This window comes from Oenanthe melanoleuca, chromosome 4 (assembly GCF_029582105.1).
Source record: "Oenanthe melanoleuca isolate GR-GAL-2019-014 chromosome 4, OMel1.0, whole genome shotgun sequence".
In the NCBI taxonomy this organism is placed as follows: domain Eukaryota; kingdom Metazoa; phylum Chordata; class Aves; order Passeriformes; family Muscicapidae; genus Oenanthe; species Oenanthe melanoleuca.
Genome location: NC_079337.1, coordinates 57,238,514 through 57,259,930, shown reverse-complemented (window position 1 = coordinate 57,259,930; position 21,417 = coordinate 57,238,514). Strand labels below are relative to the sequence as shown.

Here is a 21,417-nt window from a genome sequence, read left to right as displayed (position 1 = left end):
TAACAGTAAAGGAAGTAGCCATTAAAGGACTCTAAAAGTAGCATTTTACTGACTCCTCTACAATGCTAGGCTGCATTCTTTTCTTGACTTAGTCACATTTTTACAAGAAGCAAGACTTGCTTTGTTGTATTAAGGTAGTAAAACATATAGAATGATCTCTAAAGACTTTCTTCCTGGAGAAGTATATTTTTGTGTTCTCCAGGAAATTATTTTCAAATTATTTATGTGTGGTTTTTTTGTTTTGTTTTGTTTTTTTCTATTTTTTTAAAATTACACTAAATAAATATATCACTTTTCAGAAATAGTAATTTTTCATAGTAACACTCTGGAATATCTCAGCAATATTTTACAAAATGGCAAATGCTAATTCAGGTATGCCTGTGTTGCCTATTCTGGTAGCTGAGGCTTCCACACAGAATTTTAAAAAACTATGTAAAAGTTGTTGTGGAATGTCAAATGACAAACCGTCTGAATCGAGGACATTTTAGCTTGGATTTATGTCAGACAGCATTTGGATGGAAAAAGGCAATAAATGAAAATGCACAAAACTTAGTTAAGTAAGATATCAAACAATTGAAAATATACTAGATGCCCAAAGGGAAGGATGTGACTGCTGTATTTGCACCTAAGGTAATACATACTCATATGTGTACGTAGCACATGGGGAGCATTTCTGTATGGATTTGCAAGGCAGTATCTGCAGGTGGTTAAGTTGGGCAAATCTCTACTATTTTACAACTAATTTTTTCTGTTTATTGCTTATCTCTTTTTCTGTAATACACTATTGGAGGAAAACCAAATTTTTCTTTTTGATTTGTTGCCTCTATTGGATTAGTAGGCAGAAGATGTTTTATGTACCAGCAGAATTACTAATTCCAAAAATTAATGTAATGTCGGCTTTGCTTCCTTGTGCTTTGCCAGCAATATAGGATCATAGAAATGTTAGGCTAGAAGGACCATGGCTGAAACATCCAAAAAGAGAATGAGTAGTGTTTTGCTTGCTTTTAAATATTTCTTTCAATGAAGATTTCATATTCTCATTCTGCATTTTCCTGTTTCCCTATCCACGTTACTAGAATAATGTATCCCATTGTAATGATGATTTTTTATGCAACAGCATGTTGTTGTGTTTGGTTTATGATCCAGTATGATCCTAGATGACTTTCTGAAGAACTGTTCCCTAATCAGTTGTTCCTCATTCTCTGTGGGTTCAGATAACTGTTCTTGATGCAGCAAAGAGCTTCTGATCATTCCTTATTAAAATTTTTCATGTCATTTCTCCAGGCAATGTTGTTTTGAATTGAAGTCTTCTTCTCTTGATACAGTTTTAATTTGCTTAACTTTATGCCTCTGAAAGTTTAGTAAGTATATACTTCATTCTGCTGAGTTATTAATGAAAGTATTAAATAGGATCAGATTCTGTGACAAGATCCTGTGGAACACAGCTCAGTGTTTCCTTCTGTTTTGGTGTATAACTACCCCCAAGTTCAAGTTTGCAGTTTCACATTCATATGGTGCCTATTTCTTCTAACTCATTTATTCACTGGTAGCTTGTGAGAATGTTATGTGAGATGGTAACAAGAGCCACACCAAAATATAGCAGTGATTGCTTTTCATCCATCCATAAGACCTGTTACTGCATCCCAGCAGTAAATTACACTGCCTATGATGTACTACTGATACATCTTGGGTGCTGGTAATCTTTTTGTTCTTTTCTAAGTGCTTAAATATTATTTATTTATTCCTCTATTTTTCTAGACTGAGTCTACAAGTCTTCTGTGCTTTTTTTGTCCTTTTAACCCTATTTTCAAAGATAGTTGCTAACCTTTGTTTTTTTATCAGTCTGTCACTTGCTTATTCTCTTCTAATTCTTGGTAGTGAGGATACATCCTGTCATTTGATGCATTTCCCATTTTATTCCAGGGCTTGGTCTCCTGTCTCTGCACACTGTGTGAATGTGCATACACCCTGGGCTATTTTGGAAGTTGGTTAGTTCCATTCAAGAGCACAGCTTTGTCCCACAGGTAGGAGGGATATGCAGCTCACCAAGTTTACCTTCAGCCTTGTCCCAGGAGCCCCTGCACCTTCAGGTACACTTGTGCTATGACCTGGTTCACATAGCTTTCTCTCTCACACTGCTCACTCAGCAGCCTGTTGACTAATACATTATCTGACACTTGCTATTGTTGATAATATCAACAAAGAATTATGATCTTTTTAAAATGACAGTTACTACATTTGACCCAGATGATTGAGAAGCAGTAAGCTAAAAGGAATGGTAACTGTAGCTTTCAAGTAACATTAATGATGAAAGTTAGTGCAAAAAACCCCAAAACAAAGCAATAAACATCTAGAATGAATTCATATACTGCATATAATTTTACTTCTCTGTTGAGTAACAAGCCAAGACCACATTCTTATGTGTTTCTTATAGTAATGTTTGCAGAGTAATCTCTTGTTATCACTGGCATCCCTTCCCAGTTGTGTCTCATCCTGCACTTGATCCTTTTCTGAGTGCATCCCTGCATGCTGTGTTCCTTTAGACTTGTCAGTAGAAATCAGAACTAATTTGCACTTTTTATTCCGATCTCTCTGTTTGAGCTCAGCAAAGCTCAGTTGATCTCTTACTGTATTGCCTATTCTTTTTTTTTTTTTTAATCAAGGGCAGTATTTCAAATTATCATAATATAATTTCTATATGAAAACTACTAGTTCATCTGAATTCTTTTATGCTCCTTCTTAGGTTTGCATTTTCTCTGCAATTTGACCTACTCACTTTTCTAGACTGATGAAATATGCCTACTTGATGGTCACTGTCTTCATTATACTCTTCACCCACTGTTAAAAATCACAAATAAACCAAGTTGTCTTCTAGCCCAAGTTTCTGATGAAGTTTTCTCATATTGATAAGGATGAAAATCCAGAGGAATTTCTTTTCCTCCTTTCTCCGTTCTTTATCTGGGCATATCTTGGCTAATTATTGTGATTGCTTCTGCAAACCTGATTTGCTTGGCCCTTCTTGATTTAGTGATGGAACAGTCCACTGCTGTGATATTGCCACTCCTCTTCTGAGCATGCATTTGTATCTCTGACAAACAAGACACAGCTGGATTTTTTTCTGTTCTGTAGCTTTTTATTGATGTTTTTATGTGGTTTTGGTTTTCTTTGGCCTATTTTATTTTAATGAATGGTTCCTCTTCCGGTAGAGGATGGTGATTAAATGGATTTTCAGTATAATCTCCATGTGCAGATTTACTGGGGAGTGCAGTGGGGACTTCAGTACCCTGTTAGTACTAGTGGATGCCATATGTGTTCTGACATAATGGGATGTGATTGTATGACTCCATTCTTGCCTTCCCAAGGAGGTTGGGTTTCAGGTATCCTTTCCTCTGAGTGGCTTGACCAGCTCATGTTCAAAAGCACTGGTACCAGACACTGTGTAAGCTGTAAGCACTTATAAAAGGAAAAGTATTCTGTTTCTTGTTTACTGGATTAAGCTGCATTTTACTAGCTTTGAAGCTGTGAAACTCCTATTTAAGAATTTGATCTACCCTGGTTTTCTATAAGTAACTAGGAAAGGTAACTTAACAACTTGGTTCCCAGTGTTAAAAAGCTGTTCCAATTAGCCTCAGTGTATCACTATACTACTACTAGTTAAACTGTTAGTAAAAAATGAGGTGTGCCTGAGGCAAGTTTTTTCATTTTTATTTCTAAGTCTGATTTTAAAGAAAATTCTGGTTTGTGTTTTGTAGTCTTTATTTGATCCTCTTATGTTAAAAAGTGCCTAGAAAGTGTAGAGCTCTGCAAGTACTACAAAGCTGGGAAGGGTACAAGAAGCTAGACTTAACAAACACAAGAACTTTGTATCCTGTTCAGTAGCAGATCACCCAGAATTTATTACTGTAATCTGAAATAGAAGAGTGGAGTTCTTTCATCAAGGAGCCCACATGTGGCTGTTAGTCCCTCCTTATTTCCCACCTAAATCTGTGTGCCCCAAAAAGCTCAAGTAACCCTCTATGCTGAGCTCACTGAATGATACTATGAATTACACTGTACCAGATGGTTTTAATGGTCCCCTTCTGTCTTGGCCTGTGTGGAGATGGATGTAGGTATGATTTTCCTGACTCTACACATGCTTAGAACTTGCTTATCCGACAGACTAGCAACAAAAATACCTATACAAGCTGTGCAGAGGGAGTAGGGGAGAGGTCTGCCCCAATATATTTAACGGTATGAGGTATCTTATGTTACATTTGTAACTGCCATGTACCATCATAGCCAGGTTGGGGAAATTCTCTCTTATCAGCTATTTCTAAAATCAGGCAATTTCAAATCTTTCATCCTCCAGAACCTGCTTTTTCAGCAAGTGAGATGTTGAGTTTCAGCTTAGAAAAACACTGATTATGGCTGTGATAGGGATTTTGCCACGAATTTATGAAACCTATCTGTCCTGAACAAAGAAGAGTAGTGAGCTACTAAAAATAAATGGAAACACTACATATGGCTGGTTTTCTCTAAGGAATAAAGGATAATTTTATGATATTTAGAATAGTTTTAACTCGAGGAGCAAAAAAGCCCTGATATTTAGATATCAAATACATGGCAGTTTTGGAAACAAACACGTAAAATATAGAATATGGCTTCTAATTAGTTTGTCTTACTGTTTGCTTGCTAATCTGTGCTTGTGTACTAGCTGACCAATAAGCAGAAACTGATTTTCAAGTCAAATGGGCCATATGCTGATTTTTTATGTAAAACCAGTAATATGGGATGGGAAAGAAGAGATTTTGGTATCATACTCAAAGACTTTAGACTATCCTTAAATCTTTGTGGGGGAGATCTGGACCCATGCTTGCAGTGCATTGATGATGCAGGAAGGAGCTGCTGGGTTTGTATAGGATGAATTGATGAGATGGGCTTGTGTGAACTGGCTGTGGCCATTCCTGTGGCTGGGATTGCAGCAGACACAGGGGAGCTTTGGCATTAATGCAGTAAAGTGTGTAATAGATCTCTAAGGTTATCAGGCTAAATATTGAAGATCCTCTCTTTTTACTTGTATTACTACATTAATGTAGTTGTATTCCACATGAGGAAATTTGCACATACAAAAAAAAATTCAAATGCAGGTATGAGTTAAAGTTTTCTTTCCTTTTTTAAAAGGCAGATATAATAGGCTGTGATCACTGCATCATCAGGAAACCCAATATGAACTTTTTTTTTTGCTGTAGCAGAGTTTTATCATCCTGTCAGCTATGGCTGTGGAAACATTGTTAAATACCTTGATACAGTATGCTTTTCTGCTGGTTACCTACACTGAGTTAATATTTTAAGGACAGACCTCCATTTTAATTAATTTATCAACAAAAAGATATATTAGCATTAGAAAATACTAAATGCATAATGTATAATCTAAAATAGAAATAAACAATGGCAACAGGTTTTAATAAATACTACAGTCAATTTGATACTAAAATTATGCTTTATTTTCCAGTATTCTTCCTCTAGTTTGAATTCACAATTTCAGAGTCAGCTACTTTAAAAATGAAGCACTGTATTTAGCATAATAAAAGCATATTTAAGTAAAATAAGTTCCTTTTTTGGTACTTCTTTCAGTATTTGAGGTATTCCTTTATCTTAATTGGTTTTGTGTTTTTAGGACACTTCATTGGAAAAAGTACTGAGGGCAATGATATATTTTCTAGTTGTATTTCTGTATTTGGTTGTATATCTGTATTTGGTTATGTATGAGATGATAGAAGGGATACTGCTTTTTCTACATACTTTGCTAGTAAAAGTTCTAAAAAAATGCCTCCCAATATTGTAGTAGTGGCATTTTTATCAATGGTAGTTACTGTACTTTTTATTACTTTTTCTGTGAAAATGAGTGTTGCAAAAAGTTCTCGCAAAGGTGGTGAGTCACAAGAAGGTCTAAGGTGTGTACTTGGGGATACTGTGTTGGGGATTTTTTAAGTGACTGGTTTGTCTTGTTTCTCAGCCATATTATGTCTGATTATGTGAGGATGACGGATACAGAGCGTGACCAGATAGATCAAGATGCCCAGGTGTTCATGAGAACGTGTGCTGATGCCATTCATCAGCTCAGAACAGAAGGTAAACTAAGCAGCTCTTACAGGGTTTTTTTAGTTCTTGATAAAGGCTAAGGTAATGCTGAATAATGGTGAATCTTAAATGCTTTAGGAAAAATATTGGGGAAGTCTTGTTGCTTTTTTGTTTGCAGTGGTGTAATCCAACTGGGTGATTACTGCTGTAATTCCATTTTCTTTAATGATAGTGGAAGGAGAAGCCAGAGCACAGAATTTTGCTTATGTTTCAAATACACATGTTAACAAGTGTAAAAAAGAGTTCTAAATATTTGCTGCTTGAGTAGTAATTCAGCAGTGTGGCACAGAAGCCTAAACCAAAGCTCTCTAAATTTGATGGTTGTCTTTTAATAGCTTGTCTACCTGTAAGGTATCACAGGTATAATACTTCCAAGTTTGAGATAATTAATTAACTTTAACAGAGTCCTGGTAAATTAAAAGTTATTTTGACAACTTGAATATGGGATCATACTTTACTACACTATCTTGTGAAAGTCGTAGAGAGAGAATTTTTGTGTTGCCATTTTCAAGTTGGCTTGCTGCATCTCAGTATTTTATTGATACACAAAATATTTTAATCAGCTTTAAAATGGCATCTAAACATAGTTGGAGCATTATTCAGAATCATTGAATGTCAGTCATGCATGGGAACTGCATAGTATAAAAATGAAAAATATCTATATATGTGAGTTAAAAGGATGTTTGACACCATAAATCCCAAAAATTTTCACGTAGTCTATATGTTCAATAATTCAAGCAAGTTCTAGATCTAGATCTCTAGATCTGTTTTGCTGTTCTTAGCTGCCTATTCCTGTTTAGAGTTTAATTGCCATAATAGAACTCTGTGACATATATAAAAATACTATAGGGCACTAGTTATTTTCAGGTTTTGGTTTGTTGTAATGACTTGCTGTTATAGAGAATCTATATTTAAATATCGCTGTGTTTAAAAGAAATACTAGTATATAACATATATAAAATGTGATTAGATTTTTGAATATAACTTGCATATCAACTGAAAGTGCAAACTTTTGTGGAATTCAGTAAAAAGTTAAAAGATTGTTTTATATTTTTCTTTTGAATTTCAGCACACAAGGGTGTCCAGTCTGCTCAGGTGAAGGAGCACAGAACAGCTGTCTTGGACTTCATTGAAGATTACTTAAAAAGTACTTAGTTTACTGACTAATTACAAATGGCTGATTGTATTTTCCAAGAAAGGAATCTTGCTCTTTTAACCTGAAATTTTGTTTACTGCTGTCTTGAGCAGGAGTGTGCAAGCTGTATTCTGAACAAAGAGCCATCCGAGTTAAGCGAGTGATAGACAAGAAGAGACTGTGAGTAGTGTAAAAAAATAGTTTAATTGTGCCTTTCACTTGTAGGACATTCAACAAAACTATTGTTCAGGTTTAGATTCTAAGGAGATTGTTTTAATGGAAGTTTGTGGTTAGATGAGCAACTTCTGCTGTCAGCAGGTACATTCCAGGGCTCTCTACACTTCAGGCATGTGAAGTCAAGTCTGCAAGCAGCAGAGTGCCATAGTGTTGTAGTTCTCATTTAGGTAAAGGATAAAAGCACCAAATCAGTAACATGTGGGTTAGTAAATCTATTTGACTTCTACAAATTCACCAAAATTTTTTTTTTTTTTTTTTTTTTTTGTTAAAGATTCTATCTTTTTGCTAAACAAGTGACTGTTGTTAATAAATACTACTTGGCATGGCAGGTGTTTATGGCAAGCAGAAACATGATTAAAATAAAAAACTAGAAGGTAACTTCTGAACTGAAGCAAGAGCTTCCTGCTATAGTGGCACTTGTTAAGGCTGCTGATGAAGAGCTGAAAATGTCTAGGGGATATTACAGGTGATGTGCTTGCTGCCTTTTTGGTCTGGTGGGATTTTTTTTTTTCAGTCAAGTTTCAAATCCTGTACTCTTAACTTTCTTTTTCTGCATACTCCCAGTTGTGGGCATGATAAGGAAAGTGAGCAGGTTTGCAATGTATTTAATACCTGAGAGGCTTTCCATGTCTTCTTACTCTGCATTATTTGAATAGTAACCTCAAGGTCCATTATCAACATTTTAATTTAAAAAAATTAAACAGTTACATTGAACCCAGAGAGATGTTTTCAAAAGTTCATAGGTATATTTTGATTTTGATAGAATGATTCAGACTGATTAAGTACAACTAGATTCACTCAAATATATCCTCATGAGACATAATAATAGTACATGTGGAGGATAAGACCAAAACCAAGAAAACAAAATTCCACAAATCACTTCTGAAACTTGGTAAGAAGTAATAAGAGAAAAATTGGTGTTTTTGTAGCTCCCACCATTTTTCAGAAAAAAAAAACAAACCCAGAAACAAACTGTGTGATATTTTTAATGTGTAAAAATACAGAATCTTATCAGTACTCTTCATGTGAAAGAGCTTCAAAGACAGATAGCATTGTTCCTGCAGTTGTAGCAGTAGCTAATGAATACCAGCTCTTCTGTTAGTTAGTATTCTTACATTACTGTTTCCAGGTGAAATCCCAGGTTCAGGATTTCTCAGACGAATAAAAAGAAAAAAAAAAATCTCAATTTGATGTGTTATTTCAGAAGTCAGAGTGCCACTTAACTAAAGAGCAATAAGGTATTAAGAATTAACCCAAAAGATGCATTCTTTTATTGGAGGGTCCCTCTATTCTCTTTACGGATACAAGAAGTGGAAAACAGATGTTAACCAGGTGGAATCTGTATGCACTGCAGATGTGATGTGATGGCTAAATTGTCATTTAAATTAAAATTCAATTCAAATAAATGACAGAGCATAACCCTATCTTTATAATGACTTAAAGAAAAATAGTAATGTTGATTTATAATTTCCCTGAGGACGTCAGCAAGTGCTCTATGTGATAAGAACGTGTACCCTCTCTTAAGAGAACTAGGCATCCTTTAAACAGTACATCCCAGACACTTCGTTCATTTTAAATTGAAAGTTTCCTGTATTCCTATACTGTGCACAGTAAGGACAACAAACAATAAAGGAATGTGTTTCTTTAGAAATAAATTAATCCTAGTGCAGCTCTTCCTTCCTGCAGTGTAGTCAATTTAAAATTTTTACATATCAGATAATACTGAAAAGTTTGCCAGAGAATATATTTCATCATGTTTCCTTTTACAGTGATAACTATCCTCTTCAACAAATTGCCTGAGTGGTATAATTTTCTTACAGAGGTTGCCTTTATGTATTCACTCACATTTTTTGATTAAAAAGTTCAGATGGTTAGGACTAGTTTCACAGAAAGAAAAGCTGAGAAATAGAAACACAAGCATGTTTTTCTGTAAAGGTACTTGGGTGTGATTTTTCAATTTTAATGTTTATTGGTATTCAAGATTAGATTTAATTTCAATTTTAAACTTTTTTTTCCATTAGAAGGTTTTGTGAATTATGTATGCAATTATTCAAATCAAGCTGATACTTTTGTTACCTGGGGAATTGGTGTTTTATTAGTATTAAAACTATGATTTGAACTGCACAGATATGTAGATAAGTTCTTTTTTTCTTACTATTAGTCAAATTTGAGAGGAAGGAGATGAGAGAAGAATTCTCTGTAAAATGACCAAAAGCCCAGTACTTGCAGAGGTTTTATACTAAAAAAGGTTCCCTGCTACAGTTTTTTCTTGTTAAATAGCAATCACTCAGTGATGACAATTGCATTATATCCTGTTTTTCACAGAATTTTGTAATTATAGGTTAGAATTTAGACACAATGCAGAGAAGGAACACAAAAAGCAATACCTTCTGTTGGGCATAGGGGAGAATTGCAAATTGTAATTAGATTAACTGTTGATTATATTGGAGAGGGTAGGAAGTGATAAAGGGTAGGGTGGAATCACCTGGCACAGCAGGTTCGTTGTAATGACTTGCTGTTATAAAGAATTTTTGGATTTTTGGTTCTTTACTTTCTCCAGCAGCATTATTAAACATTTAACTGCTTGCTACAGAATTCATTGTAGACAAGAATAAACCACAGAAATTTAATGGAAGAAAACACGTTACCACTGATTTTCAACATTTCTTGATGCCACACTGAAACGTATTTGACAAGTACTTAATGTATAGTCACTGAATAAGCTTCTCATGTTTTGCATTGCCTTTGTAAAATTACCTAATAGGGACTTAGAAGTACTATAAGAAAACTAATTCTATTGTATTTCCTTTATGATTATTGAAAATGTAAAGTAAAATTATCGTTATTATTTGAAAAAAATAAAGTAGTGCTTAGCCATTTCTACTAACATTTTTCAGTACGACCTAAATGTTGATTTTAAAAAAAAAACCAAAACTGGATTTTTGAAAGGAAGTTTAATACAGTGTTAGTATTTTTATGCTGTAGCCTTCAATATTCTCAACTCTGAACATGTGTACATTTTGTCCAGGAATACTATTCATGCTTTCTTTGCCTTTGTAACAATATTTCAGAGACAGTTGCTAAGTACATTTTGTATCTTGGCTGGAAAATCTTTAATATGAAGTTCACAGAAGTTAAAGTATTGAATTTAGTAATCCTTGGTTGTTCTCATTTTAGAGAAATATATCTGTGTAGTATCAGTTAACTCATAGGCTTTTGTGCTTCCAGGTCCAAACTTGAACCTGAGCAGACCAATGTGTCCAAATCACCTCTTTCCTCTGAAAAATCTTCAGAGAGTCCTTCAGAGGATTCAGAAGAAAAACTTTCTGCAGAGGAAAGCAAAGGTAAGAATAAAATGTAGTTACATTTTACTTTTTGTGGCAAGACCTGTCTGGTCAGTAGTAGTTCCTTCTCTTTAGAAGGGTCAATTGCTATGACTGGTTTTCCATTTTCATCTTCCCTGAGCTGATCAGGCTTCTGTGAAGCATATTGTGAGACCGAGGAAGCAAAATCTTAAACTTTTTGATATGCAAGCTAATAAACAAGTCATATGCTTTGCTGAATTCTTCATCCTCTTAATAACCTCTTTATGAATTCTTTAATTTATTTTTATCAATATCCTATCTTCTGGAATTTGTCTGATTTTTCCATATTCCTTTCATTGAATGCAGGGAATTAGAAGGTAGGTCAACCACTCTCTGGGAACATTCTGTAGTTTTTAAGCACAGAGACCTTGAGTTGGACACTTCTGCAGTAGAAACTAGAAGGTGGAACATCCTCACACAGAGGAGGGTATTGGCTGGTCAGATCCAGTAGTTTTGGGGCTTTCTTCTTGACAGCATTGAGTTGCCCTGCTGGGAGGATTGCATCTCATCTTTCAGTGGGCAGGAAATAGCCAGAAGTCCAAAGCAATATCTCTGACCTTGAGGTCATTTCTGATGGGATTTGCAAGCACTGGTTCTCATTCCTGGTTGCCTGCTTCTCAGGCTAAGGCATAGAAGCCATTTCAATTCTCTTAGCCATTTCAGCCTGTCCTGGGATGTGTATGCTGGCAGAGCTTTGGAGCAGAGTGCCTTTTGGAGTACCACTACTATGCAGATAATTGCAGGTTTCATGCCTAAAGAGAAATTTTGTTTCTGTGATTCTGAAGTTGCTTTCCCTGGCTTGAGGTTTCCCACTTGTGTTGTCTAAAGAAGACCAAGGTACTCCTTTAGTGTATTTTACAGCAGGAATTTTTTTCCTTCTAATTTCATTACACTGGGATAACACTTTATCAGGATAGAACGAATGCAATGGTTGGCCATATTATTCTGATAAACAGTTTTTTCTTTAATGATTTTTATTAAAAGAGTTAAGTTCCTCTGTTAAGTGACTCCAGGGCCATACAGAGGGTGGATTCATGTGAAGAGGGTGCTCCACTTCTGCATGAAGTCTCTAAACCTGAATTACCTCACAATGTGTGAACGACTTCATTTTCTGAAAATGGCTTTGCTTATCTTCCTAACCAGTTTGTACTTCTGCAGCCCTCTCAGTGTGCCTTTTTTACCCCCCTTGACACTGAATTTATTGTAAGAAGTACAGGTTTTGATTATGTGCCGTTTTAGTGCTTACCTTTTTATAGTGTGTCATGAGTGATGCAGCACACAGGCACATAGATGAGTTTCACCTTAACCTGTTATCAGTGTTATGCAGCTGTGAGCTGGTGCCACTGGAGAAGCAGCAGCATAGTAGCATCTTCATTGCCCTGTGATCTTTCCTTGTTACCAAATGTCTCTGCAATCTCTGGAAGTGTGCACTCCCACCATATAGTGTCATTACAATTTTTAGCTCCAAAAATCTGTGCCACACCATGGAAAATACTGTTCCTTGGTTGCCTTGGACACAGCAAACCATTGCAGTAGATAGAAATGCAGCTATTTTATTGCACATTAATTTTGATTACTCCAGTTCCCCCTTTCATGAATTTTTGCTTTAATTTTTATGAGAAAGTAGGGGTCCTGCCACACAAGTGGTGCTGCTGCAGTACTTACAAGGGGTTGCTGACTAGACTTTGAGAAAACTATGGAACTTGTATATCAAAATAAATCTGTCTGGAACAGTATGCAAATGCACACAGTCTGTGATTCCTCACATAAGGGTAAGTGCTGCTTGCTGCTGCTTATAGGAATCAGCCTTGTGACTTTGCTGGTAGGTGGTTGTCACAGTGTGAAAATAACATGAACAAGATGACTAGGAAACAAGAAGCTCAGTTTAAATCTTACAGCCTTTGATTTATACTTTTTTTTCCAAGTAACTTTTCAAATTTTTAGGAAGCCAGAGAAACATTTGCATTTTGAAATAAGCTTTTTCATCCTCAGGATGTTGGTTTAGAGAATGGTGATAATTTGTTTTTGAATGAATTAGCCATCAGCAGCATGTCTGGGTCCCTTGGGTTAAATCTCATCTGTAAAGATACTTTTGAGAGCAGCTTGTGGTCCTGTCCTTAATTTGAACACTATGATGAACAGCTGAATGTGCTACTTGATGTGCTGAAGCACAACTTGGGTTTTGTCTGGTTTTCTGGCAGAAACCAAAGCAAAATGTGATTACCTTTGTTTTGAGGCAAAGCACCTGTTTACATTAGAATTATAGTGGACATGCCTCATGGTAGGAAAATAGTCTCTCTGGAGAGTGCTTTTATATACTGGCAGTATTTATTTGCATATTACAAATTTGACATTTAGTTTATGGAAATAAATGTAAATAATGGGTAGCTTTTGAACTGGTCCACAAGCTTAGCAGCTGTCTCCTTTCAGCATGGAAAAAAGTTCAGAGCACTTGATCATTATTTTATATCTCTGTCACGAGTTAACTGCTTCTCTTTCTGAAATAGAAATGTAGTTTGGCTTCTTTTTTCTTTGCTGGCTGAATTGCAGAAAAGCATTAATGTCAGCTCTGTGAAAGCTGCAGAAAGCCCAAAACATCTCACAGTGACAGGAGGAACCCTGGGGAGATACATATTTTTTGCTTACCTCTTACCATAAGAGTATTTGCTTATTAGCCATCACGCTGGATACAGGTGCTGTTTTTTAACAGTGCTGGCAGGGCCTGAAACTAATTGGTTCCTCTGGGATAAAATAGGAGTCTTCTCTTTTTTCTCTCCATAAACTAATTAACTTTTTTAGTACGGTAAATAATTTATTGTAAATTTGATATAATGTAAATACATTACCTAAATAAGTAAGTTTTGTGTATCTGTGAAATAGATTTGAAATGCTGATAGTATCCCATGGAAAAAAATAGCTGGATGCTTTCTAAACAATCTTTAAAGAGATTCTTGGGTTTATATTTTACTACTCATAAGAAAGAACTGATCTGTTTTTTGTTTGGTTGTTTTTTTGGGTTTTTTTTGGGTTTTTTTAAATTAATGATATTCCTTATCCACATCCCTCATTTGTAACATTTGTAAACAGTTGACATTGTTTATGCATCCTGCTTAGGTTGTTGGGAGGCCAAAAAAAAGTTTATAAAGGAGACATACACAAATACTCTTTTCCAGTATTAACGTTTTCAAGAGTTTGCACAAATTGTATTGTGAAGGATAAAAGGGAAAACTTCTCCTTATATCTCTTTTCATATTATAAATAGGATTATTCCTTTCAGAGGCTTCCCAAGACAAGTCAGTTTCTGAATGATGATGCCTCAGTGCTGCTTAAGCAACGGAAAAAAAATTATGTCTAGGAAGTTACAGCAAAACAAATTAAAATACATATAAATGCTCAAAAGATTGACTGGAATAAATAGGAAGCCTGAAATGTATGAAAAGGTAGAAATTAAATCTGTGTTTTAATTTGCAACCTGCATCTGATGCATCAAAGCAGGTTGAGAGTTGATCGATTGTGGGGTTGTACAGATCTCTCTTGGGTTTTGTAAGGTTGTTACAGCCAGTGGGGAGAAGAGAGGCTCTCTCAAGGCTGCAGTCTTACAAGGATTTTAAACACTGATGCCTAGGAACAGCTTCACAAACAGTAGATTCTTGTAGCACAGTTTCTTTTCTCTCCCATTCTAACTTCTTCCTCTATAATCAGAAGTATATAATTAAGCCTAAAATTAAATCTTCTAGAAGGGAATATCCCAGAAATAGCCCTCCAAGATCTTTTATGCTCTACTCATACAAAGATTTATGCAGATGAGTAGCTTTAATCAAAGGAGAAATATGACTGAAATGAATGAAGCAGCTTTGATGTGTTATGGTTAATTTGTGGGGCTGGAGCAGATTCCTGTTATATGCAGGAAGACCTCTTGCACAGTGTGGTGTGGGATTTGCACTGTAATAGGAAGTTTAAACAGCATGACAAAATCGAGTTTGTCTTTGAGCTTTGCTTAAAACATCTTTGAGATTCTGTCTTTAGTTTCTGAAAGGAGAGGCTGGTGGTTCTATCGTCTCACTGGAAGATAATACTTTGCATATAGACAATTATTTTGAAAATCGTGTGGTTTTTCTGTTAAAAGACAACTGCTACAGTATTTTGTGCCCTAAAAACTCTGAGTGCATTATGAGTTGTTTTACATCCTTCTCTGTCTATGTTAATGCAACTCCCTTTAGTTCACAAAATTAAACCTACATGAAGACTTTTGGCCCTGTTTGGAAATAACATGTTATTGATGGAATTTTGTGCTGTAAATACAGGGTGAATCTCAGTAACTGACAAAGAAGATACAACAATTTCATCATCAGTCTAACAAGGATAAAAAAATTGACTTTACTATTCAGTGCCCTGTACTATTCAGTGTCTCAAGTGTTTGGTGGTTCTTTTACAGACAGAAATCTACCTGATGCCCAAAGTAACCTTGGATTATGGGGGGATGGCAGAGGTGAAGACGAGCTGTCACCTGAAGAAATACAAATGGTAAGTTTATCCTGTGTCTAATTGTCCATTTTATTGTATATTCTTTTGTATTCATGTGAAGTAAAAAAAAAGAGTACAGATTCACCTAAATTAATTTTTAACAATTTATGCAGAATAATGCCATAAGAAGATACACTTTTTGTTTGCAATTTCCTGGTTCTTCTGGTAGCAGTTAATATTTAAAAATGCTACAAAATATTTACATGGAGACATGAAATTAATTAAAACTATATTTCAGTAATTGGAATTAAAATTGTTTTCTACCATTAGAATTACTAATTGCTTTGTTTAGTCAGAAAACAATAGAAGTCAAGGCAACATCAGAAGAATCATTTTGAAAATTCCGAAAGAATAAATTGCTTGCTCTTTTTTCTTAGACAGTTTCTAGAACACAAATAGTTGTAGAATTTAATTATTACTGTGAAGTTATACTTAATTTTATTTCTTTTTATTTTTTTATTATCAAAATCAGATTGGTTTCCTAGACGGAATAGCTACAAGGTGTCTGTCACAACAATTTTAACATTTTAACATTTCTCTGCTATCAGCATGTTTGTAGATTGATCCAATTCTGCTTACATTTGAATGTAATCTCTGACATAGGCATGATTGCCGACAGCCTGTCAGATTTTTTGATATTCCTAAAATTTATCATTTTGAACACAGCTCAGAATTCTTAGAAGAGCTCTCTACGTTAGCACACACTGCCTTGGTTTATATAAAGAAAGAAAAACTGATTTCAATCAGTAGCTGTGCAGATATCAGAACAGTGAGCTTTATAGGGCAAAGGGCTGCAGCAGTGTGACTTTGTGAAGCTTCCTTGGCAGTGATTTGAGGTGTTCCCAGCCACAGAGAACATCATTCTTCCAGTCAGAGATGAGGAAGTAGCACATAATTATGGTATGGCTTGTTAAAGAGAAAACTCTCTTCAGAAGCTGCTCTGTATGCTCTCATATTGTTCTTGAGTGCCAATCTAAAGTCTAGAGGCTTACTCCTGCTTTCTGTTTCGTTTTAGAAGATAATTCTTTACATATTTTCCTTCTCCTTTCTTTAGGCACAGTTCTGTTAGGCCACTTGTCAGCTTCCAGTGAAACAGGGGAAATGAGAGTTGAGGGTGATGGCTCTGACAGGGCCTTCTGACTAAAAGCTGAATGCTGCTTGTGTTCTGTAGGCCTAGGATCATAGGAAACACCTCTTCTTTAAAAGGGTTTTTGAGCTTTGGAACAGACTGCTCAGGGAAGTGGTGGAGTCACCATCCCTGGCAGTATTTAAAAGACATGTAGACATGGCACTTAGGGACATGGTTTAGTGGTGGCCTTGGGTTGTTATCTTGATCTGTAAGATCTTTCCTATCCTAAAGAATTCTACGAAGAGGGTAGCTTGCAGTCTGTAAAATGCTGTGTTGGTTTTAAATTGGGATGGTTTGTGTCATATCATACTTAGCAAATCCTCAATCATTGTTCTATGATCCTTTGTGTAGATAAAATAATGAATTAAAGCCCTGTCATTGCTAAAGCACCAATTCTGGTTGGCATTTTACCCTCAGGAGAGAGCCTGACGTTGTTCAAAATGTTTGTAGGCTGCTGCATGATTCACACAATAAATTTCAGTTTATAACTCTGAATACAGGTATAATAATGTTTTTTGCAGATACTGTGAGCAGATGTCTTGTGATTGCATAGAGTAGGAAAAATCAGTCTCTGCTGTTTGGAGCCATGAAAATACCTATTTTTTTCTGACTTTATCTTTTTTTTTAGTTGGTTGGTCTTGTCTTAAATTTAGGAACAGCACATCTAATGACATCTCTCATGGGATTACTAAAAGGAGTGGTGATTGTTTATTTATGCCTTGGATTTTTAGCCATATATTAAGCAGTTTGTCACTTTATGCCATACTTTGGTAGCAGAATCTTTCACTGCCATAAAAGAGACTACTTCAATAAGCCATAAACTGCTGAGCTATGCTTGGTTTTATCTTCCCATCCTGTAAATCCCTTTGTGATGCACTGGTATATGATGTGTTCAGCACTCAAACCCTTTGTTCAATTGCCTGTTTTAGCATATCTTAACTGCTGTCTGTGCAAGCGCTCCATCAGCCACGATTTCAAGTTGCAATGATCATTTAGCAGTTTAAAAAGCAATCTGTGCCAGTGGAAGGTTTTAAATGTCAAAGGGACTTTTTAAAGAATACTTTCTCAAGTGGATTTGTGCTATTTGTAAAGGATTAAAGGACTTCACTGTTCCTGTACTGAAAATTCGTCTTCTCAATTAATTACCATCTCAGTTTTTTAAGGCAGCAAAACAGGGAAATTCTAATGTTGAGTATTTGTACAGATATCCTTACAGAAGTCAGAAAAAACAATTGCAGCATGGTGGCCTCACTTAGTCACTCAAGGACCAACCAGCGATCCCAGCGTTCAATCTCATGGTTCTACTTCATGGCTCTGTGCCTTGGCTTTGTTGTGAGGTGACTCCACCAGAACCACACATACAATAGTCATGAATGTAAAGCAGTGCAGTGATGAAGCACCTTTAGCCATCTGCTGCTGTGCAGTAAATATCACTGTATTTTAGGCGATTATATTTTTAGAAATGCTCTGCTCTGTAGGTGGTGTCACTACAGACAGCAGTGACAATGACACTTGAATGTATTGCAACACTGGTATTATTTTATTTGACAAAACCATTAGATCTTCAGAGTGGAAATCAATGGGACTTTATGGAACTGTGCAGTATGTTGCTCTCTGTTCCCCTTCAATTCATGGAGCTGGGCACCTTCCCTGAGACCTCTACCTCACAGTGAAGGTGGCAGTGCCCAGTAACCTTCCTCTTAGACTCTCCTTTAACCCAGGAGAGAAGGCTGTTCTTACCAACAAGGTAGACAGTGAGCCTCTAGTACAAAAAGAAATCTGGATGTTAAATAAAATTTTTTTCTTCATTCTTTATGATAGAAATTGCCTGTATCAGAAGACTAAACCTTTCTCTGTGAGACTGACTGTTACCCTTCTTCAAACACATACCTGTCATTTCAGACTCACTTCTAGGAAATTAAACCTATAAATTTTGTGTCATTTTCTTCTCCCCTTTTTCCAGTTTGAACAGGAGAACCAGAGACTTGTTGGTGAAATGAACAATCTCTTCGATGAAGTCAGGTACAGTTTTCTGTTATTTGACAGACCAGTGCTGGTCCCATGCCCCAGTCAGCCCTGTGTGCCAGGCACTGGCTGCAGGACCTGCCTGCTCCTGCTCTAGTGCTGTGGGAGGAGCTGGGACAAACACCAGTGCCCAGGAAAGGAACCATGTGTTGTCCCACAGTGCAAAGAATGATAGCACTGGGTACATGTGGAAGGTTTACATCCTTCCTTACCCAAGTTTTAAAGTAAATTTTCCATTTCTGTCTCGATGTCTGCTGGATATCCAGATAGCAGTAGGGGAGATGCATTGCTGACCACATGCAGAGACAGGCAGTGGTGCCATTCACTGTCCCCAGCTGTGCAGAACACCCAAACAGCTACTTGAGCTAGAAATTGACTTTTGGGTCTCAGTCCTAGGCAAGGTGAACTGCACACATCAGAGTAGCAAATGAAAAGGGTGTGTCAAAATAAACTGCTTAAGGCCCAGCATGGATGTTACTGTATGAAATGAAACAGGTGAAACCCTGGCAATGAAACCTGCTGACTGAGCACTTCTGGGGGTGCTTTTCCCAGGGCTTCACTGTGGGCTGGTTGTGTTCCAGCCAGGCACTGTACAAGCCCTAGTGCAGGCTATTGCTGCCTCACAGATGGCTGACAAAGCAGGGCCTCCCAAACAGCAGCTTACTGGGCTGGAGGGTCTGAATCTGCAGCAGCAAGACATCTTTGCACTAGTTTCTAATGGAGTATTTCTGTTCTTTGCCAAGACAAATCGAAGGAAAAGTGGTGGAAATCTCCAGATTACAAGAGATATTCACAGAGAAAGTCTTGCAACAGGTTAGTATAATTTAATACTACAGCAGCAAATACAACTTGAGATTTTCTTGGGGGTATTTTGGTCTTGATTGCCAACTTGTGTACATAAAATTAACGAATCTTCAATACAAATGTGAAGGAAAATATTTTTGTTTGTTTTTCAAATTCAAAATTATTATATTTACTGTTGTTGCTTACTAGTATGTACCAGGAATGGAAAATGAGAGCTATATGTTAGAATGATCCCTCTGCTTCAGAACTGGTGTCCTGTTAAACATGTTATTTAACAGCAGCCTTCCTGGAAATGTTGACACCTCTTCCAAAAGAGTTGGGAAAAATCAGAAGAAATTGACTCTAGATAAATGGGAGATTTCCTTCTGGTCTTGGTGGTTTCCATTCAGGTTCATAAAATCACCAATAAAGAAATTACAGCTTAAATGTATTACTCTCTGCTTCTGCAACAATGAAACAAAGATGTTAGTAATAACCAGATTTTATTTTACTTTCGAGTTCTGCTTGTTCCCCAAGTCCTTGGAAGTGTTTTTTTCATAACATTCATTACTATTTCTCAATTTTATTTCCTTTTTTAAACAGGAAACTGATATTGACAATATCCATCAATTAGTTGTGGGTGCAACAGAGAATATAAAAGAAGGAAATGAAGACATAAGAGAGGTAATATCTTGAAGTTGTGTTTGAGACTGATTTCCCCTAACTTTCAGTTTTTTCCAGTTGTTGCTTTAAAACAGCATGTGAGCTCACCTATGGTACTGGTGCAGTTGGGTGTCAGGACAGGGGTTGGGGAAACTGTTCAAGGCAGCTGAGCTTCTCAATAGTTCAGGATCTGAATAGCTACACAGGACTGCAGAAATCTACTTGGCCTCAGCAGTTTTTTAAACATGAAGGTCATCTGGCTTGCATTTAAGCACCTGTGAAGTTATTTTAAAAAAAGAAGGGGGAAGTCAGAAATTGCAGAGCATCAATATAAGACAGTGCTGAAATGGCTGAAATAGAATGCTGAGTGTTAGCAGAAGAGACTCTTTCCCACCCTGAACACCTCCTTCATGCTCCTAGTAAACAAATCTCTTCCACTCTTTTACAAATTAGAAGGAAAGGATGTTTTCTTTTGGGAACTGAGATTGCAGTGAAAATTGAGTTCCTGAATTAGGCTACTGAGTAAATGGCTCACTTCTTTCTCCCTCCTGAGAGCATAGAGAAATGGTATCTCAAGGATGAGTTATCCACTGCTCTGCTCTTCTGAAAAGTGCACCAAATATGGCAAGAACTGAAGCTAGAATTTTTTTTTTTTTTCATCCTGAGGAAGAGTAGTGAAAGGTGGTAAAATAAAAAACTTTGTTAATCACATTAGTGTTTGTATCATACAAAAAAAAAATCCGTATGTAAATCTAAAAAATGAGAGCAAAAAACAAGTCCCCTGTTGGTCTCAGTTTTGGAAAGGAGAAGCAAAAAAAAATACTGGCTCTGAGACTGAGATAAGTGACTGAGTTATCTCCAGAGGTGTCAGGGATTTTGGTTCTGTTGTTTTTTCATTTGTTTCAAGTCATATCTTTACTAGAAAGATGAAGGCCTGATTACTTTTAATCACAGAATTTCACTTTTGGAACTTAAAACTAACTTTAAAGTATGTACTTTCTGATATAGTTCCTAGTGTTTGATTGCATGAGACATGAGATCTTGGTATTTTAATGGTTTTTATTAATTTTCCAAATGTGCAATTTTAAGATTTTGAGTGTGACTTCAGTGTGATAAATCTAAAGAGGTACAGTTAACCTGACCTATATTCACCTGAAATTAAGGGCAAATTTCGTTGTTTCCCTTGTGGGAGGGAAGGATGATGCCACAGAAAGGCATTCTTGGTTGCCACTGTTGAAATTCTATTTACTGGTAATGGTAACAGGGATAACCTTTCCCTCACAGGCCATCAAAAACAATGCTGGATTTAGAGTATGGATCCTCTTCTTCCTTGTGATGTGTTCATTCTCCCTTCTTTTCCTGGACTGGTATGATAATTAATTAAACATACTATTGGCTCCATATTCTGTAAATGTTCTGATTTTTTTTTTTAGTTG

At 36.2% G+C, this 21,417-nt stretch overlaps 1 protein-coding gene across 3 annotated transcripts in view; it reads left to right on the top strand.

Annotated features, from left to right (window-relative positions):
- STX18 (syntaxin 18) overlaps window positions 1–21,384 on the top strand; it is a 58,101-nt gene extending 36,717 nt beyond the window's left edge. For 2 of the 3 annotated variants that reach the window (XM_056490376.1, XM_056490377.1), the window contains 9 exons: window positions 5,996–6,111; window positions 7,190–7,267; window positions 7,369–7,435; window positions 10,721–10,836; window positions 15,293–15,381; window positions 18,474–18,532; window positions 19,279–19,348; window positions 19,922–20,002; window positions 21,266–21,384. In XM_056490376.1, coding sequence (XP_056346351.1) covers window positions 5,996–6,111; window positions 7,190–7,267; window positions 7,369–7,435; window positions 10,721–10,836; window positions 15,293–15,381; window positions 18,474–18,532; window positions 19,279–19,348; window positions 19,922–20,002; window positions 21,266–21,361 — 772 coding nt within the window. In that variant the 3' untranslated portion in view covers window positions 21,362–21,384. Of the gene's footprint in view, window positions 1–1,994; window positions 2,091–5,995; window positions 6,112–7,189; window positions 7,268–7,368; window positions 7,436–10,720; window positions 10,837–15,292; window positions 15,382–18,473; window positions 18,533–19,278; window positions 19,349–19,921; window positions 20,003–21,265 lie in introns of those variants that run through there. The other variant, XM_056490378.1, reaches the window with a different exon arrangement.
- Window positions 21,385–21,417: the final 33 nt, after the last annotated feature.